General features: G+C 34.2%; 1 protein-coding gene across 1 annotated transcript in view; it reads right to left on the reverse strand.

The window, feature by feature from the left end:
* Nucleotides 1-859: 859 nt before the first annotated feature.
* The window catches only part of Adss2 (adenylosuccinate synthase 2), a 40,554-nt gene continuing 17,159 nt past the window's right edge, over nucleotides 860-24,254 (reverse strand). Inside the window, exons 5-13 of the mRNA XM_047520703.1 lie at nucleotides 19,651-19,717; nucleotides 19,293-19,400; nucleotides 18,317-18,398; nucleotides 16,253-16,379; nucleotides 15,012-15,166; nucleotides 14,352-14,476; nucleotides 12,978-13,075; nucleotides 3,418-3,567; nucleotides 860-1,975 (exon numbers count right to left, since the gene is read on the reverse strand). Coding sequence (XP_047376659.1) covers nucleotides 1,923-1,975; nucleotides 3,418-3,567; nucleotides 12,978-13,075; nucleotides 14,352-14,476; nucleotides 15,012-15,166; nucleotides 16,253-16,379; nucleotides 18,317-18,398; nucleotides 19,293-19,400; nucleotides 19,651-19,717 — 965 coding nt within the window. The 3' untranslated portion in view covers nucleotides 860-1,922. The remainder of the gene's footprint in view (nucleotides 1,976-3,417; nucleotides 3,568-12,977; nucleotides 13,076-14,351; nucleotides 14,477-15,011; nucleotides 15,167-16,252; nucleotides 16,380-18,316; nucleotides 18,399-19,292; nucleotides 19,401-19,650; nucleotides 19,718-24,254) is intronic.

Here is a 24,254-nt window from a genome sequence, read left to right on the forward strand (position 1 = left end):
CCTACTTTACCAGCTCATTGCTCATTTTGTTTAGTTGCTCAAACTTTTCAAGTCCTTTCCAGCCTCTTGGCCTTTACACATGTTAATCTAGCAGATCTGTTTAAATACCCACTAAAGCCTTCTCTGACCCTTTCCACATTTAAATTTGTTCATTCACTGCATGCTATATTTTTCCACTATGGCATATAACTGCACTCATTGATACATGTTTATTTAACATGTTGTTCTCACTACAATTACTTTCAGGAAAGCATACTTGCCTATCCTGGCTGCATAGCATAGCCAACACCTAGCAGAATCTGGCACACATGTGCACAAGCACACAGTGTTCAATAAAAAATTGTTATTAATTTCTTAACCAATTAACAGAGAACTTACTTTAGAAGAAAAACAGAATTACCCAAATGGGTTGAAAAAAAAAAAATCAGTAAATAAGAGCAATAGGAATTTTTTGGTGAAAAAATAAACCTACTCCTAACTTAGAAAGGAAAATGGGTTCTTTATATTTGCTTCTGAACTATTACTAAAAATGTTTCAATAATGCAATGCTTATAAATTATAATGTGGACTTTAAGAGTCCTTTCAATTTCCACTAGAATAATTATACATTATTTTTACATATAGGTTATTATTGATCTGTATGATCATTTGTACTATTCTTTATCATCCAATGAGTTATTTCTGAAAATTTTTTGAACCAAGTATTAATAAAAATATATAATGAAGATAATACACATTTAGATCCTTCCAAAAATTGTTTTGATCTCTTCCCACCATATCCCCACAAACTACAGGGAAGAAACTCCTTCCTATTTCCAAATACTACTATTACCAGAACAAAAACACAATACACAAAGCATACTAGAAATATTTGATTCTTTTTAATCAGCTATTGATGATATAATAAAATAAAGTGGTACCTAATTTAAACATTTAATAATTCATTGAAGGATAATCTACAAGACAATATGCTAAGCCTAATTGTCAAAATAACACTTTTTTTTTTTTCAAGAAAGGAGAAATGAAGGCATGATCAAAATTATGGCCAAGAATTTGGGTTCATTTAAACACTTATAGATGATTTTGTACGTGTATTTATAGGCACAATGTTGAAAAATCAATCCACTAGACTTAGAAATATTGGTATGTAAAAAAAAAAAATACATTTCAGTTAATGTCTGAAACTCAAGAAAAATACCCACCAAATATCACAACATATCTTTTAATGACTTTTTTTTTAACATTAAGATTGTTGTTTGGGGGAACATTTTTTTTTCTCTTTGAACATTTTAATTAAATGCTCACTGTATTAAATAATTTATAAAGAGAAATAAGTTGTATTCTGTACAAATTAAAGAACCCATGAATAAGCTCCCTCCCCCCGCCAAAAGCTCAATTTTGCAATGGTTTCAGCAGAAAATAAACACCTCACAATTTAAACTGAATTTATAGCACTGCAAAAGTTTATAGAACCCTATCTCTTCATCCTTTTTCCTAACAGCAAAGATTACAATGACAGAACTGAATGATCAGAATGTAAAAATATTTGTGCAAAACTGCATTAATTGTTCTTACCATGGTAAAACCTAAGAACACACCATGACAATAATGAAGAAAAACTACATTAAGAGTAACTATTTTAGATTTCAAATAACATGAATTTACTATTACTAAACATTGAAAGAAAACGTGGCACCATGAGCAGCAGGAGCAACAAATGATTCGGCAATTATGCCAGCCGAGGAGAGCCGACATTGAATATGCCAAAGTCTATCTCCACAATAGCCATTCTTCCTAAAAGACTGGAAACAACTGTAGGGCTTAAAACTCACATCAATGTCTTTATTCTTGAATTTGCAGGTCATAAAGAAATATTTAAGAAAGTCTTTCCCCTCCCTCTCAAGGAGTGTTTCTGGAAATCCTTAAAACAGTTGAATCATAGATTCTCTGGATTTACCTACACCAATCCACTTAACTGGAAAAAAAAAAATGAAACAAAAAAAGAATATCATTAATTTATTTATAATATTAAATCTTTGGGATTAAGAGATAGGTAGCCCCCACTTTTCTCAGAGACACCATTTCCCTAATGTGTCTTTTCACCGTTATTTCTGTTGAAAACTGGCCATTTCTAAATAGGATGTGCAGTCAAGATCCAACATAGGGCTGTCTGCCTTACCTGTCTTAACTGCATATTTACAATTTCTTAATTTCCAATGACTAGAATAGCGAAATATTGGCCCAAACCAGCAGAAACATAAAGAACTTTTGATCAAGTCCCTGATAACCAGAAAAGATAAGCACTTTTTTTTATTTCCTGCCATGCTGGGGATTGAACCCAGGGCCTTTGCAAACACTCTACCAACTGAGCTATATCCCCAGCCAGATAAGCACATTTGATAAATAGATGATACTAAGTGGATACCTAAAGTGCCACTATAAATTTTGCATATCAGAAAAGGTAGAAATATCTAGGCAAAAACACAATTCTAATTTGCACCATCTTAGGCAATGCTTGTAGCACCAGTCTAGGGAATCTCTTCATGATGTGCACTGCATGATTTTAGATTATTTGCAGAACTATTGGTTTCCATAATGTACTTTTAGGATAAAACTTTATGGTATTTTTAAGAGGTCATTGTTAAACTCACTGCTATTTATATTTCAAAAAATCCTGAATATGCTTATCAAATTTGATATCAAGCTGGAAAGGGTTACTAGCAATTTGGAAAACAAAAGTCATATTCAGATTGAACCATAAGTACAAATAAAACCACAAAACCAAATTTAAAACAAGTATATCACAATTGTATATGGAAGATGCCTCCTATCTACTTTACTTTCTCTCACCTCAAATTTATATCAATGTAAATAAAAGAATGAAAGGAAAAAGCAATCTGTTAAAAGACTTCACATAACTTCATTATGCCTAATTCCCTGGTCATCTTACATTCATTTTTAATAAGGAAGTTTTATTCATTCTTTATTATTTTTTTTGCATTGCTTTGTAAATGAGATTTCCTCTTCTCTATACCTATTATTTCCTAATGTCTATTCAAGATACACTCCCAGCTCTCAAGGATGGTTCAAAAATTAAAAAACCATAAACCATTTTTGGTGATGGTAAAAATATAGAAGCATTATTATTAAGAGAAATGACAAGAATGAATGTCACAGAGTAAAATAACAGACTGAGATTAAAGACACAGCCAGAAAGGGTAATGTAACCTACTATCTTCTATTTAAAGATGAATATTATATTTATTCTTTAAACAATTCATTTTAAATCTTCCTGGGCATTTATGCAAATCATAAGCCCTCTTCAAAGTAATATGATCTTTTGTTCTATTTCAAAGGCAGACAAGTAAGATAAAAGTAGAGAAGGAAAAGATAGTTGTTCATAAAGTGTTTCTTTACCTGGAATTTGAAGCTCATCTTCAATAAATCGAACATAATTTTGTGCATTAACAGGTAGTTCTTTAAATGTCCTTGCATTTGATATGTCTGTATTCCATCCTGGGAGAGTCTTATATTGAACTTCAACTTTATTTAAGACTTCTTGGTTTGCTAAAAATAAAGGAGTATATTTGTTCATGGTACACAGAGCCTATTGTCAATTTTTTGACAAGGCAGTTTTACAAACATTTATCAAAATCTTTGAAATCAGATGTGTTTCAGAATTTTAAAATTTTGAGGTTTTAGAAAGGTTACATAACAGTACATACCATCAGGGGTAGTATTCTATAATCAAACATTTCTGCAGCAACATATGAATACTCCCTCACTATATGTGGATAGAGTTCAAATCAGGTTTTGCTTTAAATGAGTTTTTGTGCCAAACTTCCATTTAGAATATTCTGAAATTCTAAACTCTCAACTGCAGATTGTGGATCTATATAATGATAGCAACCTTAAGGAAAGAAGGCTTGCTTATCTGAAATCTTCTGAAACATCCTGTTGTTTTGATTGAAATTTTCTTCATTATTCCTCCTAACCATTTTCTCTATAAGCCCTGCTGGAAACTGAACATGCAACATGAGTAATGAGAAGTAGTTCCTCTGACTAGAAACCATCTAGTGGATGCCATGGTACAGCATCCAGATTTCCTTCTTCAGAACTGAACACATAAGCTACTGCCTGCTGACTACCCAACAGCTCGGAATTTCCCCCACTCCACTGAAGAGAGCTGTCCCTTGGGAAAACTCACACACAATGACTTGTCATTGGTGTGGGCATCAAAGGACCTGGTCCCTTCCTTAATTTGGGACAATTCTGAAGGGTCATTTTAGCTTCAGAGTTCCCCAAGAGATCAGCTGAGGACTCCTTCTTCTTTTGTTGTTGTTGTTGTTGCTTTTCTTTTTATTTTTACAATCTACTTTTTATTACCAAGTGGCAATTGTTATTGAAAGTATACAAACCACAGACCAGAAAAAAAGTATAGACTGGCCTCAATCAGAGGACTTCTGTGTTTCCTCCATGCTCTGCCCATCTATTTTTCATAACTTCACCAACATAATATCAAAGACTATTCCCTGTACTTCTCTTTGATTCACCAAGTCACAAAACAGTAAGTGCTCACTGTATCAGTGACTAGAACAGGTAGTGAGAATTCCAAATGTTAAAAAATGTCTATTATGGAGAATGCTTGATATATACACAAAAATACAGAATGCTTTTAATGCATCTCCATGTGCCACAATAATCATCCACCCACTTTAGCTTCCATATCCACATGCCAGCACACCCTTCTGACTCCCATGTTATTTTCAATCAGAATCATCTTTAACAGATAATGTTCTCCAAAATATAAGAACTCCTTTTTAAAACCACCACAATGTCATTATCACTTCCCCCAAATCAACATTTTCCTTAAAAAAACAAGAGTGAGGGATCAAATTTGAATAAAACATGGCTCTAACCTTCAAGAAACTGAGAGCCTACTGAAACAGATAAGGGAGTCAGTGATGATACCACAATAGAGAAGCATCATATGCCCAGGTGTGTTATCTGAATCAAATTATTCTATGGGGATGAATTAAATTCTATGGCAGGGGAGATACAGAGATAAAGAAAAAGAGAGGAGAAGAACAAGGAAGAAGATGAAGACAAAAAATAGAAAAGAAGGGAAGGAAGGAAAACAAGAAAAAAGAGAAAAGGAATGGAGAGAGAAGATATATAAAGGGAAAAATAGCAACTTAAATAGGAGACATTTTATCCTCCTTTGCCAAAGAGCATATGACTAACAAAAGTATGAGTTGAGGAATATACTTTGCCTTCAAACCAGACTCATACCCTTGCCTCCCCTGCCTTCTCCCAGGGCACACTTCCAGATTTCCCCTTCCCAGTCCTTAGTAATCATTTTCACCTCAGGTTACAAGTAAGTGTGTGTGGGTATACACAGACAAACATAGGTGCTGCCTTCATTTCCTTTGGATAAATACCCAGCAGTAGGGTAGTGGAGTCTATGGTAGATCTGATTAGTTTTCTAGGAACCTCCATATTCTTTTCTATAATGGCTGTTATTAATTTACATTCAGACCTATACAGTGTGTAAGTTCCTTTTTCTGCATATCCTCACCAGTATGTTAGTATTTTTATATTATCCATTTAAACTGGGGTCAAATGGTATCTAATTACAGTTTTGATTTGCATTTCCCTGATGGCTACAGATGCTGAGCATTTCTCATATATTTATTGGTCATTTATATTACTTCTTTTTAAACTGGATTAATCTGTCTTATTTTTGTAAGCTTTTTGAATTTTGTGCTTTTATATATAAAAAACCTGTGTCAAATGAAGAGCTGGCAAAGATTTTCTCCCACTCTGCAGGCTGTCTCTTCACTTTGTTGTTTCTTTTGTTATGCAGCTTTTCAATCTGATGTAATCCCATTTGTCATTTTGTAATTTTGGTTTCCTTTATTTCTGGAGTCCTACCCAGAAAATTACTGCCTGTACCAACATTTTAGGGTATTTCCCCCATATTTTCCTCTACCAGTATCAGAGTTTCAGGTCTTACATTAAGGTTTTTGATTCAGCCTGACTTGATTTTTCTACAACATGAGACAGGATCCAGTTTCAATATTCTACATGGCCATACAGTTTTGCCAGCACAATTTGTAAAAGATGTCCTTTCTTTCATGTGTATCTGTTGAAAATTGATTGGCTGCATGTTATGGTTTAAGATATGAGGTGTGTCCCAAAAGCTCATGTGTTAGACAATGCAATAAAGTTTAGAGGTGAAATGATTTGGTTATAAGAGCCTTCCTTAACCTATATCCGTGCATTAATCCACTTATACGGTTTAACAGGGTAGTAACTGTAGGCAGGTATGGTGTGGCTAGAACAGGCAGGTCACTGGGAGAATGACTCACAGCAGTGAAAAAGTTGACTGAACTACTGTAGATGCATGTATTTATCTCTACATGCTTTATTCTGTTCCACTGGTTTGTGACTTTTTATGGTAACACCATGTTGGTTTTGTTATTATTACTCTGTAGTTATGTCTTAAAATCAGGTTTGTGATGTCTCCAGCTTTGTTCTTTGTCTTTAGGGCTTCTATATGAATGTCAGAATTTTTTTCTAGTTCTGTGAAAAATGATAGGTATTCTGATAGAGATTGCAATGAATCTGTAGTATGGACATTTTAAATAATATTGAGTCTTCCAAACCTTGAACAGATGATTTCACCTTTCAGTTTCTTCTTCAATTTCTTCCTTCAGTATTTTGTATTTTAACTTAGAGTTTTTCACTTCCTTAATTGTTTATTCCTAGGTATTTTATGTATTTGTTTATGTGTATGGCTATTGTGAATAGAACTGTTTTCACTTATTTCTTTCTCAGCAAATTATTTGGGTCTTTTCTCTCTGTCTACTAAAGGCTTGTTAATTTTATCTATCTTTTCAAAGAAATTCTTGGTATTGTTATTTTAGGTACTATTTTATTTCTGCTGTGATCTTTCTTATTTCTTCTAGTTTTGGGTATGGTTTATTCTTGCTTAAGACTTTGAGATACATCATTAGGTTGTTTATTTAAAATCTTTTTTTTTTTTTTTTTTAATGTAGGCACTCACTGCTATAAACTTCCCTCTTGGTGCTGATTTTGCTGTATCACAAGTTTTGGTGTGTTACATTTCCATTTCTGTTTGTTTCAAGGAATTTTTAAATTTCCCTCTGACCTCCTCAAAGGGCCACTATTCATTCAAAAGACTGTTGTTCAGTCTCCACTTGTTGTTGATTTCCAACTTCATTCCACTGTGATCAGAAAAGATACAGAATATGACTTAAACTTTTTTGAATTTGTTAAGACTTGTTTTGTGGCCTAATATATGATCTATTCTAGGGGAAGTTCATGTGCTGATGAAAAAAAAATGTATCTTAGGGCTATTGAATGGAATGTTTTATAAAGGTCTTTTAAATCCATTTAACCTATAGTGTAAGTCTTACTCTGATTTTTATTGATCCCCCCCGCCCAGATGACCTATCTGTTAGTGAGAGTAGAGTACTGAAACCCCCAATTATTATGATATTGGAACCACTCTCCCCCTTTAGGTCAAATAGTATTTGATTTACAAAACTGGGTACTATAGATTTATAATCATTTTAATCTTCTTGAATTGATCCTTGATCATTATATATCAGCATTATTGTCTTAAAATCTATTCTGTCAGTGCAGTATAGCTATTCCTGCTTGTTTTTGGATTCTATTTGTTTGGAATATCATTTTCCATCCTTTCACATTCAGTCTGTGTCCTTACTGGCAATTTGAGTTTCTTGTAGACAACACTGGTTGGGTCTTGACTTTTAATTCATTCAGTCCATTCAACTGTATGTATCTTTTAACTACAGAATTAAGACCACTTATATTTAGAGTTATCAATGAAAGGTATGAACATTTGTCTGTCATTTTTATTTTCTTGGTTCTTTTGAACATTCTGTTGATCCTTCTCTCTACTCCATTCCATGTCACAACACCCATTTCCCACTGTGTAGCACTCTCAGCAGTTGTATGTGAGTCACTCCACCAAGCCAGGTCTGGCTTGTGAGGCAGCCACTTGCTGAACCAGTGCCCTACAATGTCTGTGGGGTTCTAGAGATGGGAATACACAGGGCTTTTGAACTCTCAGAGCAGTCCAAACTCAGACAATAGTTCCCTTCAAAGTCAGACTACAGTGCAGATTTCAGACTCTCTATCTATTTGGGCTGTAACCCTGCAGAGGCCTAGAAACTTTCCAATTGCCAGGACTGCCAGCACCTGCACTGACTGAGTTTGCTGAGACTCTTTGACCTTTAGCCCTTCAGAGGGGAGACTCGCAGATCCCTGAGCTATGGAGTCAGGGCAGTAGGTGATGGGATATTTTGTTTCTCTTGATATCCTGCTGTCTTGGGTCTCTGAATTTTATAAGGTTTCCATTTTTTCTACTACTGTTCTTCCATGGTTACTCACCTCAGTATGCAATTATACAATTGTTACTTTGGTTCTTCTTAGTGAGGAAGGAGCAGGTGAGTGCTAGGTACCTCTATTAAGTCATTTTGCTTGCCCTACAAATATATCTCAGTGGATGACTTTTTATGTGACTACACTGCAGTTCAACTTCTCCCTGTCTAATCCTGCTTCTCTCACAGATGTTGTTGCTCAGAGCACTTATGAACCATGTGCAAATCTCTACAGCAGAGTCTGTTTCCTAGGAAACTCAATCTAAGACAATTGGAACTCAATCTAATACAGCTGGTGCTAGTTGTCTGAGAAACAGGCTCTAAATTGGGAACTTAGAGCTGGATCATGGCCAGCTGTCTGGCAGTGACAACCATCACTGATGGCAGGTAGAGTATGATATGTATCCTCCAACATGTTGTAGTACATTTGCTAAAGCTTTCATGGGAGATGAAAAGTAAAGCAATGGCAATAACTGAGGCATTGAGAAATGAGCACAATAGAAATGGATAGCTCTTGATGAATGTCATTCATGAACTGGAACTGTTTAAAGCAAACTGAAAGTCAAAGGGCATTCCTGACATCATTTAGAAAACCTTATCTCCTATAGCACACAGCAGAATAAGAGAGGGCCAGGCTCACAATTCACACAAATAAAACTCCACAGAATGTTGTATTCACAAATCTGGCAGGTCTGCTATGGAAAGAAAAGCCTGAAACCTATTTAGTAAAAGTGAGATTCAAAGATTTTGAATGGAATATCTAGGTTGATGGAGTTGAAATCCTTAGGGCCTACAGAATGTTCCACTATTTCCAACTACAAGACTGAGGCTTCCTCTTGCTTGGAGATGATGCAGAGGCCTCTTCTTTGCAAGGAAGCATATGCCTGCCTCCATCTACCTTTAACTTGCCTCCTCATCAGCAAATAATAACCAGGGACACGTCCCAACAGAACTGGGCCAAGAAAGTACTTGGGAGGAAAGGGACTATATTCTAAAAGCTCTGCAGAAGAGTCAACATTTAACAGTAGAAACTAAGAGAGTATTATATGTAACTAGATCCTGAGAATGAGTATGCCAGATCAAGGGAAGATGCAAGTAGAACATGAAGTTGAATAAGAGATTATACTGGTATGAGAGCACTCTTACATGATGTGTGACATGAAAATGATGAAGACATACTACTGGGAATAGTCTGGGAAGCTTAGATGAAGTGAAGAACTAGACCAAGTAGATCTGTCAGAACTGCTGTAACAGATGGTAGAAGAAAGAATCAAGAGACTCAATAGTTTCCATTTCTAGCTATGATTGAAATATACAGTTCCAGACTAGTTCTCAAAATATATGACAACTCCTTCCAGGCAGTGGGATGATAAGCAGAAACTATAGTTCCTGAGATAAAGAAAACTCACAAGCAAGTCCTGAAATCACTCAATTCTTTGCCTTGGGACAATTTCCCGACCACTGTTTAGAATACTGGAGTCACCAGGAAATGGAAGCTCCATGACCAGAGGAGATAGGTATCAGATTTCAGGGAAGCAGAAGTAAATGGAATCAGCATCAAAAAGGGTGCTACAGAGGAAGGGACCCCCAAAAGCCCATGAGAGAATCCCTTAACAGTGTGACAACTGTTGACAGTAGCAACTACAAAGTTGAGGGCAAGACAAAGATTCAATAGGTCAAGTAAAACCAGTAGAAAGGAAGGGACAGGGTACATGGAGCTCTAACACTGCTGGATTTTGGCAAAAATTCACTATTACATCTTGTGAATATCCTGACACCTGGCTGAGACACCAGAAAGGCTATTCCTTTAGAATAAAAACCACACCCTTGAGTAAAACCCACTATAAACACCCCCACAATGAAACCTAAAACCAAACTCTGCCCAGGTCCACAGAGAAGACAGAATTTCAAGAATGACTCATGTGAGGTTAGAGAAGTTTGGGGACATCCTGGACTTCATATCCTGGACTAACAAAGCTAAAACCAAGCTATACAAGTTCAAAATGATCAGTCATCAATTCAATTGTCCCCTTAAACAAGAATCTATATGATTTAGAGCAAAATAACAGAATCTAAGTCTCTGGATCTACAGTTAAGGAAAGAACAGTCAAGAGAAATCAAAACAGTCCAGATGTCAGACCAACAGGGAAAAAAATAGCTAATATAAATTATAACAATTCAGTCATTATATGTGAAGCGATAAGAAGAGTAAAAAAGAGAAAGTATAGAAAAGAACCAAATAGAAATTAAAGAAGTGAAAACTCATTGGATAGGTTTAAGCATATTGCAGTAAAAGTGGACCTGAAGACATAAATATCTACTCTGAAGAACAGAGAGAAATAAGGACAATGAACTCTAAGGCTTTTGGGATGATAAGTCTAATATACATATACCTCAAGTCCCAAAAAGGCCTTGAGACCAGAAACCCCACCAGGCGATGAAATAATATGAAAGTGTCTAGAAGGAATTTTTTACTTACAGTGTAAGAATTGCCCTGGTGAAAAGAATGACAATATAAAATACAAAATACAATATAAAATACAAAGCTCAGTGATAACTGTCCTCTAATCCCCAGGGCTGATGGAAGGAGAGGCTATTATATGACTGAGATACCTGACAGGAACAGAGATGACAGGATCCCCATAGATTAAAAGTCAGTTAGTAGAACCTACCCTTCAGAAAAAAGGTGGGCTTAATGATCATTATGAGTAGCATTCAGTGAGATAAGGAACCAGTTAGAAGACAAACTGGTAGTCAAAAAGGGTCACAATCTATAAAGGACACTTCAGTTTCAAAATGAAGTCAAGGATGGATTAACGAGGAACTGAGGGCAGTGCTCTAATAAAAAATAACAACTTTGACTAAACTGAACATGAACCAGTTTTCACATCTGGCTATCAATGTCTGAGAGGTTAAGTTTTCAGAAGGCTAATTCTGCAAAACAGGTAAGTGTATACAGTAATGATAACACACCATTCATTGAGGAAAGGGGGAACCCTCGGTCATTTTGAGGACTGTTAGACACAAGGTTTAAGTTGACACTGATACTATAGCACCCCTGTTAATAATTTTGCCATCACGGGGTGGGATTATAAATGGAATCTTGGCCCAAGTCCAGCTCACCACAAGTTCACTGGGTTCACAGATTCACCCATTGTTCATATCCCCAGTCACCAAATATAAAATTGGACAAACATCTTATAGGTGCCAGAACCCCCATATTGATTCCTGGTCTTTTATAACGGAAAAAAAGAAGTCTGTGAAAAATGCATTTCACCAGGTAAGCCATCTAGACCAGGAGATGTGTTAGCTGAAGGTGATGGGAATCTGCAATTAGTAGTAAAGGAGAAAAATATTCAATATCAACTCACCATACATTTTCTCAAGCCTTGGCTGATTTATTTGTCATTTACTGTCAGTGAAGGGTTAGGGAACACTAAGATGCCAAGTACCATCAGGTGCCATTCTTCCCACAATTGTGTAACAACAGCCCTATCTCCTCTTGATGATCAATTACCCTTTCCAGTGACTCCTTTCTTTGATTTTTGTAAAATGAAATCCAGTATGACAAGATTAAAGTTCACTGAGATTTACTTTTACTTTCCCACTGTGATGGTCCAATAAGGAATAATTTATCCTACTAATCTTTCTCTTTACATTTCCTGAGGAAAGACACTCAACAAAAACCCACAGAAGCTATTCCCAAATAATGGTGAACTTATTTTGCAGTGTTAAATAAATCCAATCAGCTCAAGAGTGAACTGTATTGTGGTATGATACATAACAAGTCAATATTCCTTCATTAGATATACACTCAGTCATCAGATGATTAAATTAAAACTTAATATCTATTTTGGGAAGCTCTGAAACATCTATGAACTCCTTAAGTAACTGTAGAAATCCTATGACTAAAGATACACCTCAAAAAACACATTAATGCCTCAAGTCAGAAGTCACCCTCTAACCATTCACTTTAAACACAGAACAGAGATTACAGAAAATCACTCATGGAGTTCAGGGTGGGTTAATGCAGTGAAAGCCAGCTTACCAAAACAAGCAGGCAACTTTTAACCTATTATTCCCAAGGAAGGGAAGAATGTTTCCAAGGAAATTTATTTATTTACTTTCTTTCTTTCTTTCTTTTAAAGAAATGGGATTTTATTGTATTGTACAGGCAGGTCTCAACTCCTGGGCTCAAGTGATCCTCCTCCTCTGGCTCCCAAGCAGCTGCAACTAAAGGCATGTATCACCATGTTCAGCTTATACTGGAAGTCACTTTCAAAACAGGGAGGAAGAGTCTTAGAAGCGGCATGATCGAGAAATGCCATCTTTCTTCTCTCTTATTTTGAGTTTGAGTACACGATTATTGTGAAAAAGAATAGCAGTTATAAATCACATGCTATTTGCACTATTCCTAAAGACCATATGAAGCCTATAGCTATATATTATAAATTACACAGAACGACTTTATAAAATTGCTCTGCTATATTCATCTTACAATGTTCTTTAGACAGCTTAAAAAAAAAAAAAAAAAAAAAAGAGTACCTGGGAAATGAGGTATGATTTCACCATCTAACTTGTAAGCAACTCCAACTTTGATTTCCATAAACATGTCCAAAATATCCAACTTGGTAAGGGCCAACCTAATTTCAGAAGAAAAGACAATATTAAAATAGCGAATTCTTAAAGTCCCTAATGTCAAATTTGATTGATGCAGGAATAAAAAAAAATTCATGCAAAGCTCAAAGTTCCAAAGCAATTCTGAAAACTTGTTAGAATTATATTTTAAAGCATGCCACACATAAAACAACTAGAAAATGATATATTAATGCATATTTTTTATAATATGCTACTGAGTTACTTTCTAGAAATTACAACAGATTTTTACTGTGACTCCACACACTCTTGCTCGGTTTTCTTATGACCAATCAACAACACATTTGTGGGAGGGCTGCCTAGAGTTAAGGATGCATTCTGTGGCCCTGGGACACAGCAGAACTGTTCCACATGGATGATCAAAAATATAAGAACATTTACACACATGCCATCATCCCTCAGTTCTTCACTCTGGTTACCATCACCTCCACCCTTCTGGTCAGAAAGTGTCAAAAAGTGAGGAAAACACATCAAGGCCTCTTCATGATACATCAAAATTTCCCAATAAACTGACTGGAAAACAGGTTTTTAAAGGAAAATCTGTGGAAATTAGATAAAACACTACATTTGGGATTCTTGCCCACCAACTATTTTTTTTTTTTAAATCTTATTTTGGTATTTGCTAGAAATTCAGCCTAATTAATATGGATAGAAACACATTTATTTACATATTTATGTAGATACATTAATAACTTTTACTAAGCATTTTCAGTGAGCCAGTGTACTATCTGTTCTCACTACATTTATTACCTCATCTTCAAAATATTCCATGATGTAGGTAATAAGATATCACCATTTTAAAGATAATAAAATTGTAGTACAAAAAGATTAACTCACCTAGCGACACAAGCATAATGTCTGGATCTGAGATTTGAACTCAGGAAGGAAGACATGAAGCCAATGCACTAAAATCACTATGCCATACTGCTTCCCTTTTGTATACGTACATTGTGCTTATTCTACCCACCTACCCATCCATCCACCTACCTACCTTCATATTTGTGTCTTCTTCTATACACAAATATGTGAGACCATCATGATTCTTTATTACCAACCTTAGATAATTACCAAGTTAACCTGGGGCCCCTATCTTTATGTATTCTTCCATTATTTCTTGGTCCACTTCTACCATTTCAATTTGGAGGCTCAAGAGTGAAATTTTTCTATTAGGATACTACCCCAAGTTTATTCTCTTAAACTTAAACCTGTGGTCATGAATTGTCCTATGATTTCCTGAAATAAATGTTTCTGTAGACTACTCACGCAGTAAATCCATTGATCATATGAGCATATTTGAGTAAAACAAGGTCCAACCAGCCACATCTTCTTTTCCTTCCTGTAGTTACACCAAACTCCCTACCCCTTGTTTGTAATAATTCTCCAATTTCCTAGAAAATGGAAAATAAAACCTATGAATTAGAATACCAATATTATAAATGCAGTGGAATTATGCTAGAGTTTGTATAACAAGCGAAAGTCTCCTTGTGATAAACACCTTACAGAAAATACCTCAGCTGAAGGTAGAATTACATAGAGATAATGAATTTTACCTGAGGGAGGCTCTTTTTGGAATAGATTCACTTTGGGCTTCATTTTTTACTGTTTATTTTTAAACTCATATTTCTTATGATGTTTTATAAGTAAAAATCAAGATTCACAGATTTTAAAAAAAGAAAAGAAATGCTGTAACCTAAAAATGAGTCATTCGTTTTTATTAAAATAGATGAATCCAGCAAATTGTTCTAAGAACAACTGAATTTGATGTTTTCATGAAAACTGTAAGGCAAACACATTTAATAATCCTTGCAAATGAACTGAAAAGCACAGGAACAAGAACTTATTAAGAAAAACAAAAACAAAAGCCAAAGCATGACTTTTTCTTTCCATATTTTTTAAACTCAATTTACTGGGAAATAGGCTTACATTGTCTTGCTCTGTAGGAAAGGCACCAATACCAACTCTAGTGGTATAAGCTTTCACAACTCCATACACTTCACCAACATTTTGAGGTGGCATACCCAAACCTGTACAAACACCTCCAACAGTACAGTTTGAAGAAGTTACAAAAGGGTAAGTCCCTAAAAAAAGAAATAAACATCAAGATACACAAATATACATATACAATTTGAAACAGAATTAGCATTAAAATTCTCCATTTTCATATATTCTAGTTAACTGACAGACTTGACATAACTGACACTGCCCTCTCTCAAAACCTTAAAGTTTTATTTTTGACTCTGTTTGTAATTAGATAAAGTTGTAGGTGGTTAGAACTTTAACTAAAGTCCTTATATTGGAGAGGATTCATGAGCACATGCAGTTGCTGAATCAGTTCTGTATGGTAGGTATTCACTTAGTATATTGCAGAAGAATAAAATGCAGAAACCCATCTACATATTTGAGGAGTCTCCTGTTACTTTAAAACAAATGACTCCCTGACATGAATATTTAAGATGCAGCAGCAACCTGGAGTGATAGCAACACACTAAGAATTTTGTGGTATTCAACATTGCCCTAGCTTTTAACCTTTATTCAAGGAATAATCCCCAAACTACAAGATATTTAAGAGTGATGAACTTTTCCCTCCCCTCCATACTTAACTTATTAGACACCAGATTTTTTTTTCATTGACTAGTCCTGATCGTATCAAAATCATGTATCTACTATATCTTTGGTTTTCTTAAAGTCAATGAAGTGTCAGTTAAGAGCTGAGAACAATAATGATCATGAAAGAGTGTTTAGATGCAACCACCAACCAACTAAAGGGGCAATATATTGAAGACATTAAGCATTAACCTTTGAGGATGGAGGAAATACTCTGAATCCATCTCATGCACAGGCAGTGAGTCAGTGTCAACAGACTTTCACAGTTCTTAGAATGTGTATATTTAATAGCAATGTATACTTATTTTAAAAAAGACTAAAATTCACAACTTATAGAACCCAAATGATTTCTTTTCTAAATAAGTATAAAACTTAACAATATGTGTTGTGTTTTCCAAAATATTCCCTTAAAAATTTTTGGCATAAGTTGACAAATTTTCATAATCCCTGAGTACCATAAGCTAAAAGTGTTATTTTGAAACTCCTTAATGCTAACATTAATTATTTATATCTCAAGCACTTTAGGCTTCATCAAGCTCCCTATGAATCATCTCACTTACCAAAATCAATATCTAACAATGCTGCATTTGCACCTTCTACCAAGATTTTCTTTGGTGGTCCATGTAGGGCCTCATATAGGAAATAAACTCCATCTCTCACCATTGGTTTAATCCTTTCCATATAACCCTATGCACAAAGACAAAAACCATTTTCCATGTATACTAATACGCTTACAATTAACCATTATAAGTATAAATTACCTGGCTGTATGACAGTGAAAACTGACAAATGCAAAGTAGAAAAGGATTGGTGATGGCGCTCATCTTATTGCAACATTTGGATTAGCTTTGGTCTCTCATGCTGATTCTCCAGGCCCAGAAAGAAACACTAGCTCAAGAACAATTAGATACAGGGCTGGGGGTGAAGCTCACTGACAGAGCGCTTGCCTAGCATGCACAAGGCCCTGGGTTCGATCCCCAGCATCAATTAAAAAAAAAAAAAAAAAAAAAAAAAGAGAGAGAGAGAGATAAAATGAAACTCGAAGGTTCTATATTAACCTCATTGCAAATAATAAAAAGCTTCCAAGTAGCAAAGTACTCATACTTCATAAACCAGCTTTCAGGCAATATTTAGAACTGATCATTTATATTCAATAATGCTTTTAAATTTTGTGAGATACCTGAAGAGCAGCATTTATAATCCATGTAACCAGGAATTTTGAAATATGCATCAAAGTGATTATCATAATGTGCTGAGGGCCACAGGTTACATTGCCAAGCGCACAAGTATCAGTAACTGATTGATATCTCTCTTTTTCATATAATTCTAATACTGTAAAATATCTACATAATATTGATAATATCAAATATTTTATACATAAAGCATTACAAAGAATTCTCAAAACATATTTAAATTTTTAGAAATACTATTTAACTTCAGAATTCAAGTAAAAATGTAATATAAACAAGAACTTCCCCTAATTCCTATAGTGTAATTGCACTAAAACCTAGTTTCAACTATGGAAAACATATAAGTATGTTAAACCCACTGATGAATGTATGGCCCCTCCGTGGCTCTAGTTTCTAATTCCTTATTTATTCCTGTTTTAGTTTTTTTTTGTATGACTAAAATGACCATTCTATTCATCAAACCCCTTGTTCCTTATAGACCTGGTTTAACATAACTTTGCCTTCAAAAATCTTCTTACCCGATTTTATTATTCTTCATCTACTTTACATTCACACAGAACATTTCTAAAATGGAAATGAAAAATCACACCCATACTGCAGCCCATAAATATTTCCAGCTATTAAAGAAAATGGTAATCTATTCTAAGCAAAAATCAATGCACTAAAATACAAATATCTAATATCTAGAATGTTCCATCAGAGGTTTTTTTAAATTTTTTGTCTTTCTTGGAAATCAATGAGTGGACAGGTCTAAGGTCTATGACTATTCTGGAATCGCATACTGCTTGTAGATTACTATTCAGTTCTGGAAGTGAGGTTGATACTTTAGAGAAGTAACAATCAGACACACAGGAAACAATGTGAAATTTACCAGTGATTATGAAGAAACAGAAAGATGGAGAGGTAGAAGACTATACTGCTGACCAACTTAAGCATCACTGACACCTAACAGTTACCTAATGTGGGTCTCATCTTTGGCCAGTTACCTTGTTTGTCTCTTAGGAATATAGAGAGTCTATGAGCTATCAATCCTAAAATGGGTTGCTTAAAAAATTATCATCCCTCACTTGTCCCTTTGCTGAACTACACTCCAATTGCTATGAATGGCTTTTATATAATGCAAATCTAAGCTTCTGCTCCTCAAAATTATCAAAGAGTTTTCTATTATCTCCAGGATCAAAGCTAAATTTCCTACCATGCATATAAGATCTAGATCTATGATCTGGTCCCTAACTTAGGATATACTACTTTTGCTCCCAGTCCAATATTTTTTGTAAGTCATACTCAGCGAAGTCATTCAAACAGGCTACCCTTTAGACAAACTTGTAAATTTCCATTACCAGGTCTTACACAAAACTGGAATGAATGCAAGATCTAGAGGCTAATTTAGCAAACAAGCATTAAAAGGACACTAAAGAGGTCAGAAAACATTACCTTGAGTTTTTGCAGTTCACCTTCAATGTCTATTTCCAAAGTTGGGTATATAGATTTGTACTGGTTAGCCAGAACTTTGAACCTGAGAAATACAGGTAAATCAAAACATTAGCTCTTTAAAAATGTTTCAAATAATATCACTGAATTTAAATGACTTCTGTAGATTATAAGTGGTCTAAGCAGCAAATTAATCCTGACACTGATGTATGTATAAGGAGGAAAGAAGAACAGTAGGATTGAAATCTATAAACAAAGACTTAAATCTGTATTATACTGAATAAAAAACAGAAAGGGATGATATACATGATGCTTGTAAAAAGAGGCAGACATTAGCAATTTGTCTCTAAAAGTCTTCTAAGCTATCTTTCCTGTACAACAAATATAAACAATTGCAAAAGGATATAGCACATTATTATAGCCTTGATGCCACATATTAACACAACCAGCTCCCAATCACTGAGCCACTGTATAATTTTTTGGTGCTTATTAGGTTTCCATGGAGATTTTTCTACAGAGTATGTGTCAGTGTGGCATTTCTATTTTTCAAGGTGCACTTGGTACACAAAAATTTACCAGGACCTGAGAGGCTAATAATTTCTGGGTAGGAGGACATAATGGAATCTTTGGACCTGAAAATCCAAAGATCAAGACTGTAGATCATGGTGATTACACCAAAGTACTGCTATATCCCCGAAAAAAATTCTGTTTCTCAGCAAACCATCCGATACTCGAATCCTTAAATATAATTCTGACTTTGTCTTCTTGGGATACTACTGATATGTCATCAGCATGTTATTTTTCACGAAATAAATCTGAAATTAAAGACCAATCAGAATACAATAAAAATGTCAGAATTTCATACAGTAGTAACAATAAAGCCAATTATCATTATTTAACTAAAATACTAACTTGGCCATTTTTGCACCCTAGGTTTTAAAAGTTCTAAGTATTCAGTTGTGAAACACAAGTTAGTTACCTCTCAGAGAAGCCATCAAAGTCAGAAACAAGATCGCACATCCGAAGTCCACTTCGAGCAGCTTTAGAAGAATAAACTGGGCCAATTCCCTTTTTTGTGGTACCCAAACTTAAAACCAAATCAAAACAAGCTTTGAGTTAGATGAGAAAGATGCACAGGTCTTAAGGTCAGATCAGCACAAAGAATGAAGTTACATATGACTATTTCTATTTATGCTATTTCCTGTGAGTTTATTTTCATAATTCTATTGATTTTCTCTGAATTCTAAAAAGGATATTCTAGCATTTTTTGAAACTTCTGTCCTAGAATTTAAACATAAAGGTCTAGAAGTACTTGAACAGTATAAAAAATATCATACTTTTTTCCTGCTTGTTCTTGTCTCTGTTGTTCCTGGATACCATCAGCTGCTTGATGAAAATCAAATACTGAGGAGAAATAAAACAAAATCATGGTTGTTTTTGAAACAAGAATATACAAAAACAAAACATATTGCATTTCAAATTACTGAAGTTATAAATCCCTTGGGCCTCATTTCACAATGTCTATATAAATTTTAAAAAGTGATAAAGGCAGGAGTAAAGATTATAATACCAACTGGTACATTAATATGAAAATAGGCCTTTGATTGACTGCAGTCTACGTGATTTCAAAAATGAGTCATTAAGAAGCTAATTTTGGAAAACCCTATCCTATAATTGTATAAAGTTCAGTTTACAAAGATACCCTTTTTTCTTCCAAGTTCTGAGCTCTAGAAATCTAGGAATCATTTGACACCTCCCTCTTCCTCACTAAGCTTCCATCACCTCTCACTGAAAGTAGACTAAAGTGTGTACCTATTCCCACTCTTGGAAATCTCTAACCTAAATAATTCAGTGCAGTCAAAACCATCCTTCCAAGACATAAAAATGACATCACGCCCTTGCCCTTAAAACTCAATGACTTTCTGTTGTTCTAAAGAAAAAGATACAACTCTCCTTTGATGTAGCTTTCTTGCGTAGTGTGTACTTCCATCTTAAACAATACTCTGCCACTTTCTTGCTCCTTTGGTTACAACAGCATTCTTTTCAGTCTTAAACTACAAGGCATATGCTTCTCCTGCAAAGAATATGCCTCTTCCTACACCTACACACACATTTCATCTCTTCCCCTACCAACAGTCTTCAGCATTTGGACAATATTAGTTTAGCTTGCTGGTTAATTTCCTGTGCCAAAAAGTTCTCCAATATTTACTAACTGAATGAATAGCTGGTTTATACATGAGGCAGGTCTAGAATTTATAAACTTCTAACCAAAGCTTTTTGGGTTTTGTTTTATTTTTAAACAGCCCATTTTAAGCATACAAGTCAATGAATTTTAGTACATGTAACTATGGTTTATTTTCACAAATGATGCCATCATCTCCAAGTAAGTTGAAATGTGTGTAGGTTTTTAACAGAATAACTGATAGAAGGTTCTTGAAATTAGTGGTGCCTTTGAGGGGAAAAAAACTATTTAGAAGTATTAGAAGACTAACATTGTAATTATAAATAGTGAAACTCAAAAAGTTTGATAAATCCTAGTCTAAAACCACCCCTTGACTAACCCTGCCCTTCAAATCCATGTAAGTAGTCATCCCTAATTTCTTTGTTTTGAGGAAACTGTCAAGGTAGTATTCTCCCCTGCTTATCACCTAACATTTTAAGATGGTAATAGATTTCTCTGGTGAATGAGTTTTGACATTTTGTGCAGTAGTAAGTTACATTACAGATGCTAAATTTGTATTGTGTGATTTTAAATTATCCAGTATAACAAAATTTCACTCAGTGCTACAGAACTAAGTAATAACAACACCCTTAAAATCACACTGGTATACTATGTACCAGGACACATCTATAACTATGTATATTGAGAGCAACATATGTCCAAATGTTGGAAACAACTTAAATTTTCATTATGGTACTGTGGATAAATTGTGGTATAGCCACATAATGGGATACTACATAGCAACAAAAAAGAAAAAAAATGCTGTTTTGTGTAACAATAAAGATAAATCTCATAAAATGTTTGTGGAAGTCAGACACGAAAGATTGCATACTATATAATTTTATATAAAGTTCAGACAAAACTAATTTATGATGAGAAAACTAAGAAGAGTGGGTACCTCTGATGAAAAGGAGTAAATAATGACTAAAAAAGGTCAGAGTAGTTGTTTAGAGTACTAATAAGAATCTATATTTTAACGAAGATGGTAACTAAGAGTACAAAATATATGGTTTGTGTGTATGTGTGCATCATTAACCTATTATTAACACATAGATTCTAGACCTTAGCCAATAAACTGTTATGCTTTGGGGAGTAGTTTATTATCATGTTCCTATCTTATTGCCCAGTCAACAGCCTTTCTTATTTACTTGTAGGGTCAAAATTGTTCTTAAGAGTTGTTTTATTAGGCCCTGAACTTACAAATCAGTTATGACAAGACTGAGACTTTAGAGCATGCAATTTCTCTTAAAAAAATGAATTTGCATTTAAATGTTTTATTTTCTATTGTCAAAGTTAAAAGGCAACTGGCAAACCACAATTAAATGGTTGATGGAAAGCAGGTGAATCATATTTTCAAAAATTAATTTAGCATTTTGTAATAGAACTAATGTGTTCCTAGACCCCAGGAAGCTATTAGTATAATCAGAGTAATTATTCTCATAAGGCTTCATCATGACATGGAGACTTCTATCTCCACTATTATGATTTTGAAAGAACAATCTATTTGAAGCTGCTTTGGGAATTCGGTCTAATTTTTAAAAATGAGAGAAAACTGTACATCTGTCATAATTATTTTAGCACCATTTTATTTACTTATATTTATTATTATAGTTAAGTTTGCCTTTTTTTTTTTTTTTCCTTTTTTCAGGGAGAGTGTTGATGCTAGGGCTTAAACTAACTCATGTTTGTTTAGGATACATTCTACTACCACTGCACTATACCCCCAGCCCTATAATTAAGTTTTATTAACAAAATTAATGTTGTAATACATTCAGTAAGCCTCAACACAGCCAATATCTTCTTTGTTTGCTTTCTCATACCTCCTGTAGGTCTTTATTCAAATGTCACTTCTCAGTGAAGCTTCCCAGTCACTTCATCTACAACTGTAGGTTCCTACTCACCTCTTCCAAACTGCCTGACACTACTGGCTTCTTTCTCTGATATATTGTATCACCTCAAAATTTATCACCATATGCCATGCTACATTTATTACATATTTATTTTACTGTTTGTGTTCACTATTATACTAGTAACTCCATTAGGAGATTTTTAAATTTGTCTTTTCTACAATTTGTCTACTGGACACAGAGGAGATAGTCAACTACCAAATTAATAAAGTAAGGAGTAGAGCTAATAAGCTAGTAGTGGAGAAATTATAAATATTCAATGTTAAAAGATAGGAAAAAAGACATAAGAAACAAATAAAAACAAAGAAGAGAAATTAATCCAACCACACAAATTAGACTAAAAGTAAAAGGTCTAACCATTCTAATTAAAAGATGAACTGTCGCAATGAAAGAAAAGCAAGACCCTAACACAGTCTGTCTATAAAAAAATGCACCATAAACCTAAAGATTATTCATTCAAATATTCACCTTAGGAGGGCTCTAGTTGGCTATATTAATATCAAATAAGTCTTCAGAAAAGAAATATTGCCATAAATAAAGAGAACACTTCATAACAATTATAAAAGCTAATTTATCAAAATCATAACTATAAGTATACATACACTTAACAGAGCTTAAAAGGAAACAAAATAAAAACTGACTAACTTGAAAAGAAAAATAGGCAAATTCACAATTACTGTTGAAGTTTTAACAATCCTCGGTGATAAATAAAGCACAAAGACTGAAAATCAGTTGATATATAGAAAATTTGAATACTACTAAACAATTTGATTTAATTGACATTTAAATAAAACTCTGCTCTGTAACAGCAGACACATTCTAAGTGCATGCGGAAGATTAACCGAAACAGCTAATATACAGGAACATAAAACATGTCTCCACAAATTTAAGAAGACTGGGATCACACTGAGTATATTTTTTGTCCACAAGTACATTAGAAATAATCAAAATCAGGAAAATCTTCTATATTTAGAAACATAATTATGGCCAATAACTCATGGGTCAAAAAAGAAATTCAAGTTATTTTGAAATGAATGAAAATGAACACGCAAAATGTCAAAATTTGTGGAACATAGCTAAAGTAATGTTAAGGGTCATATACAGCTTTAAAAACTTGTACTAGAAAAGAAACATCTATGATCTAAAGAGGCTAGGAAAAGAGCAAATTAAAATCAAAGAAAGTAAAAAGAACAGAAAAACTAAAACTAATGAAATAGAAAACAGAAAAATCAACAAAATCAAATATTTATTTTTTAAAAATCAAAAGCAATAAAATGAGAAAAACTCTAGTTAGATTAATCAAGATAAAGAGGGAGAAAATACAAATTACTAAGAGCAGAAAGAGGCATTTTGCTAAGAGTATACAAAAGTTAAAAGGATAATACATACTCTTTTCGAAAAATGGAAGGCCCTAAAACCAAAGAAAACTCCAGAACAATGTCTCTCAAGATAAAAAAAAAAAAAGTACATTTTGGCAAAGTGGGGTAAGTCACCTAAGTTAGTTGTTGAGCTTCAATACAAATAAAACAGATAAAATTGTTTCCTACATGGTCACAACTAGGGAACTAATGCCTGGAAGATAAAGGACTTGCCAGGGGACATACAATCAAGACTTGGATCCAAATCCCCAAAATTACAAGTTGATAGTTCCTTCTCTTATACTATGCTCAATATTACCTAACACACTTGATACACGCTTAATCTCATGACATTATGGGAATTTATTGTTTAAAGTCTTGGAAATAATTTACAGAGCTTAAGGAACTGTCCTTTCAGTTTTGTGAGAGGGGAGAGTCACTGAAGCAAAGATTTA

The sequence above is a fragment of the Sciurus carolinensis genome, chromosome 12 (genome assembly GCF_902686445.1).
Source record: "Sciurus carolinensis chromosome 12, mSciCar1.2, whole genome shotgun sequence".
NCBI classification, from domain to species: Eukaryota; Metazoa; Chordata; class Mammalia; order Rodentia; family Sciuridae; genus Sciurus; species Sciurus carolinensis.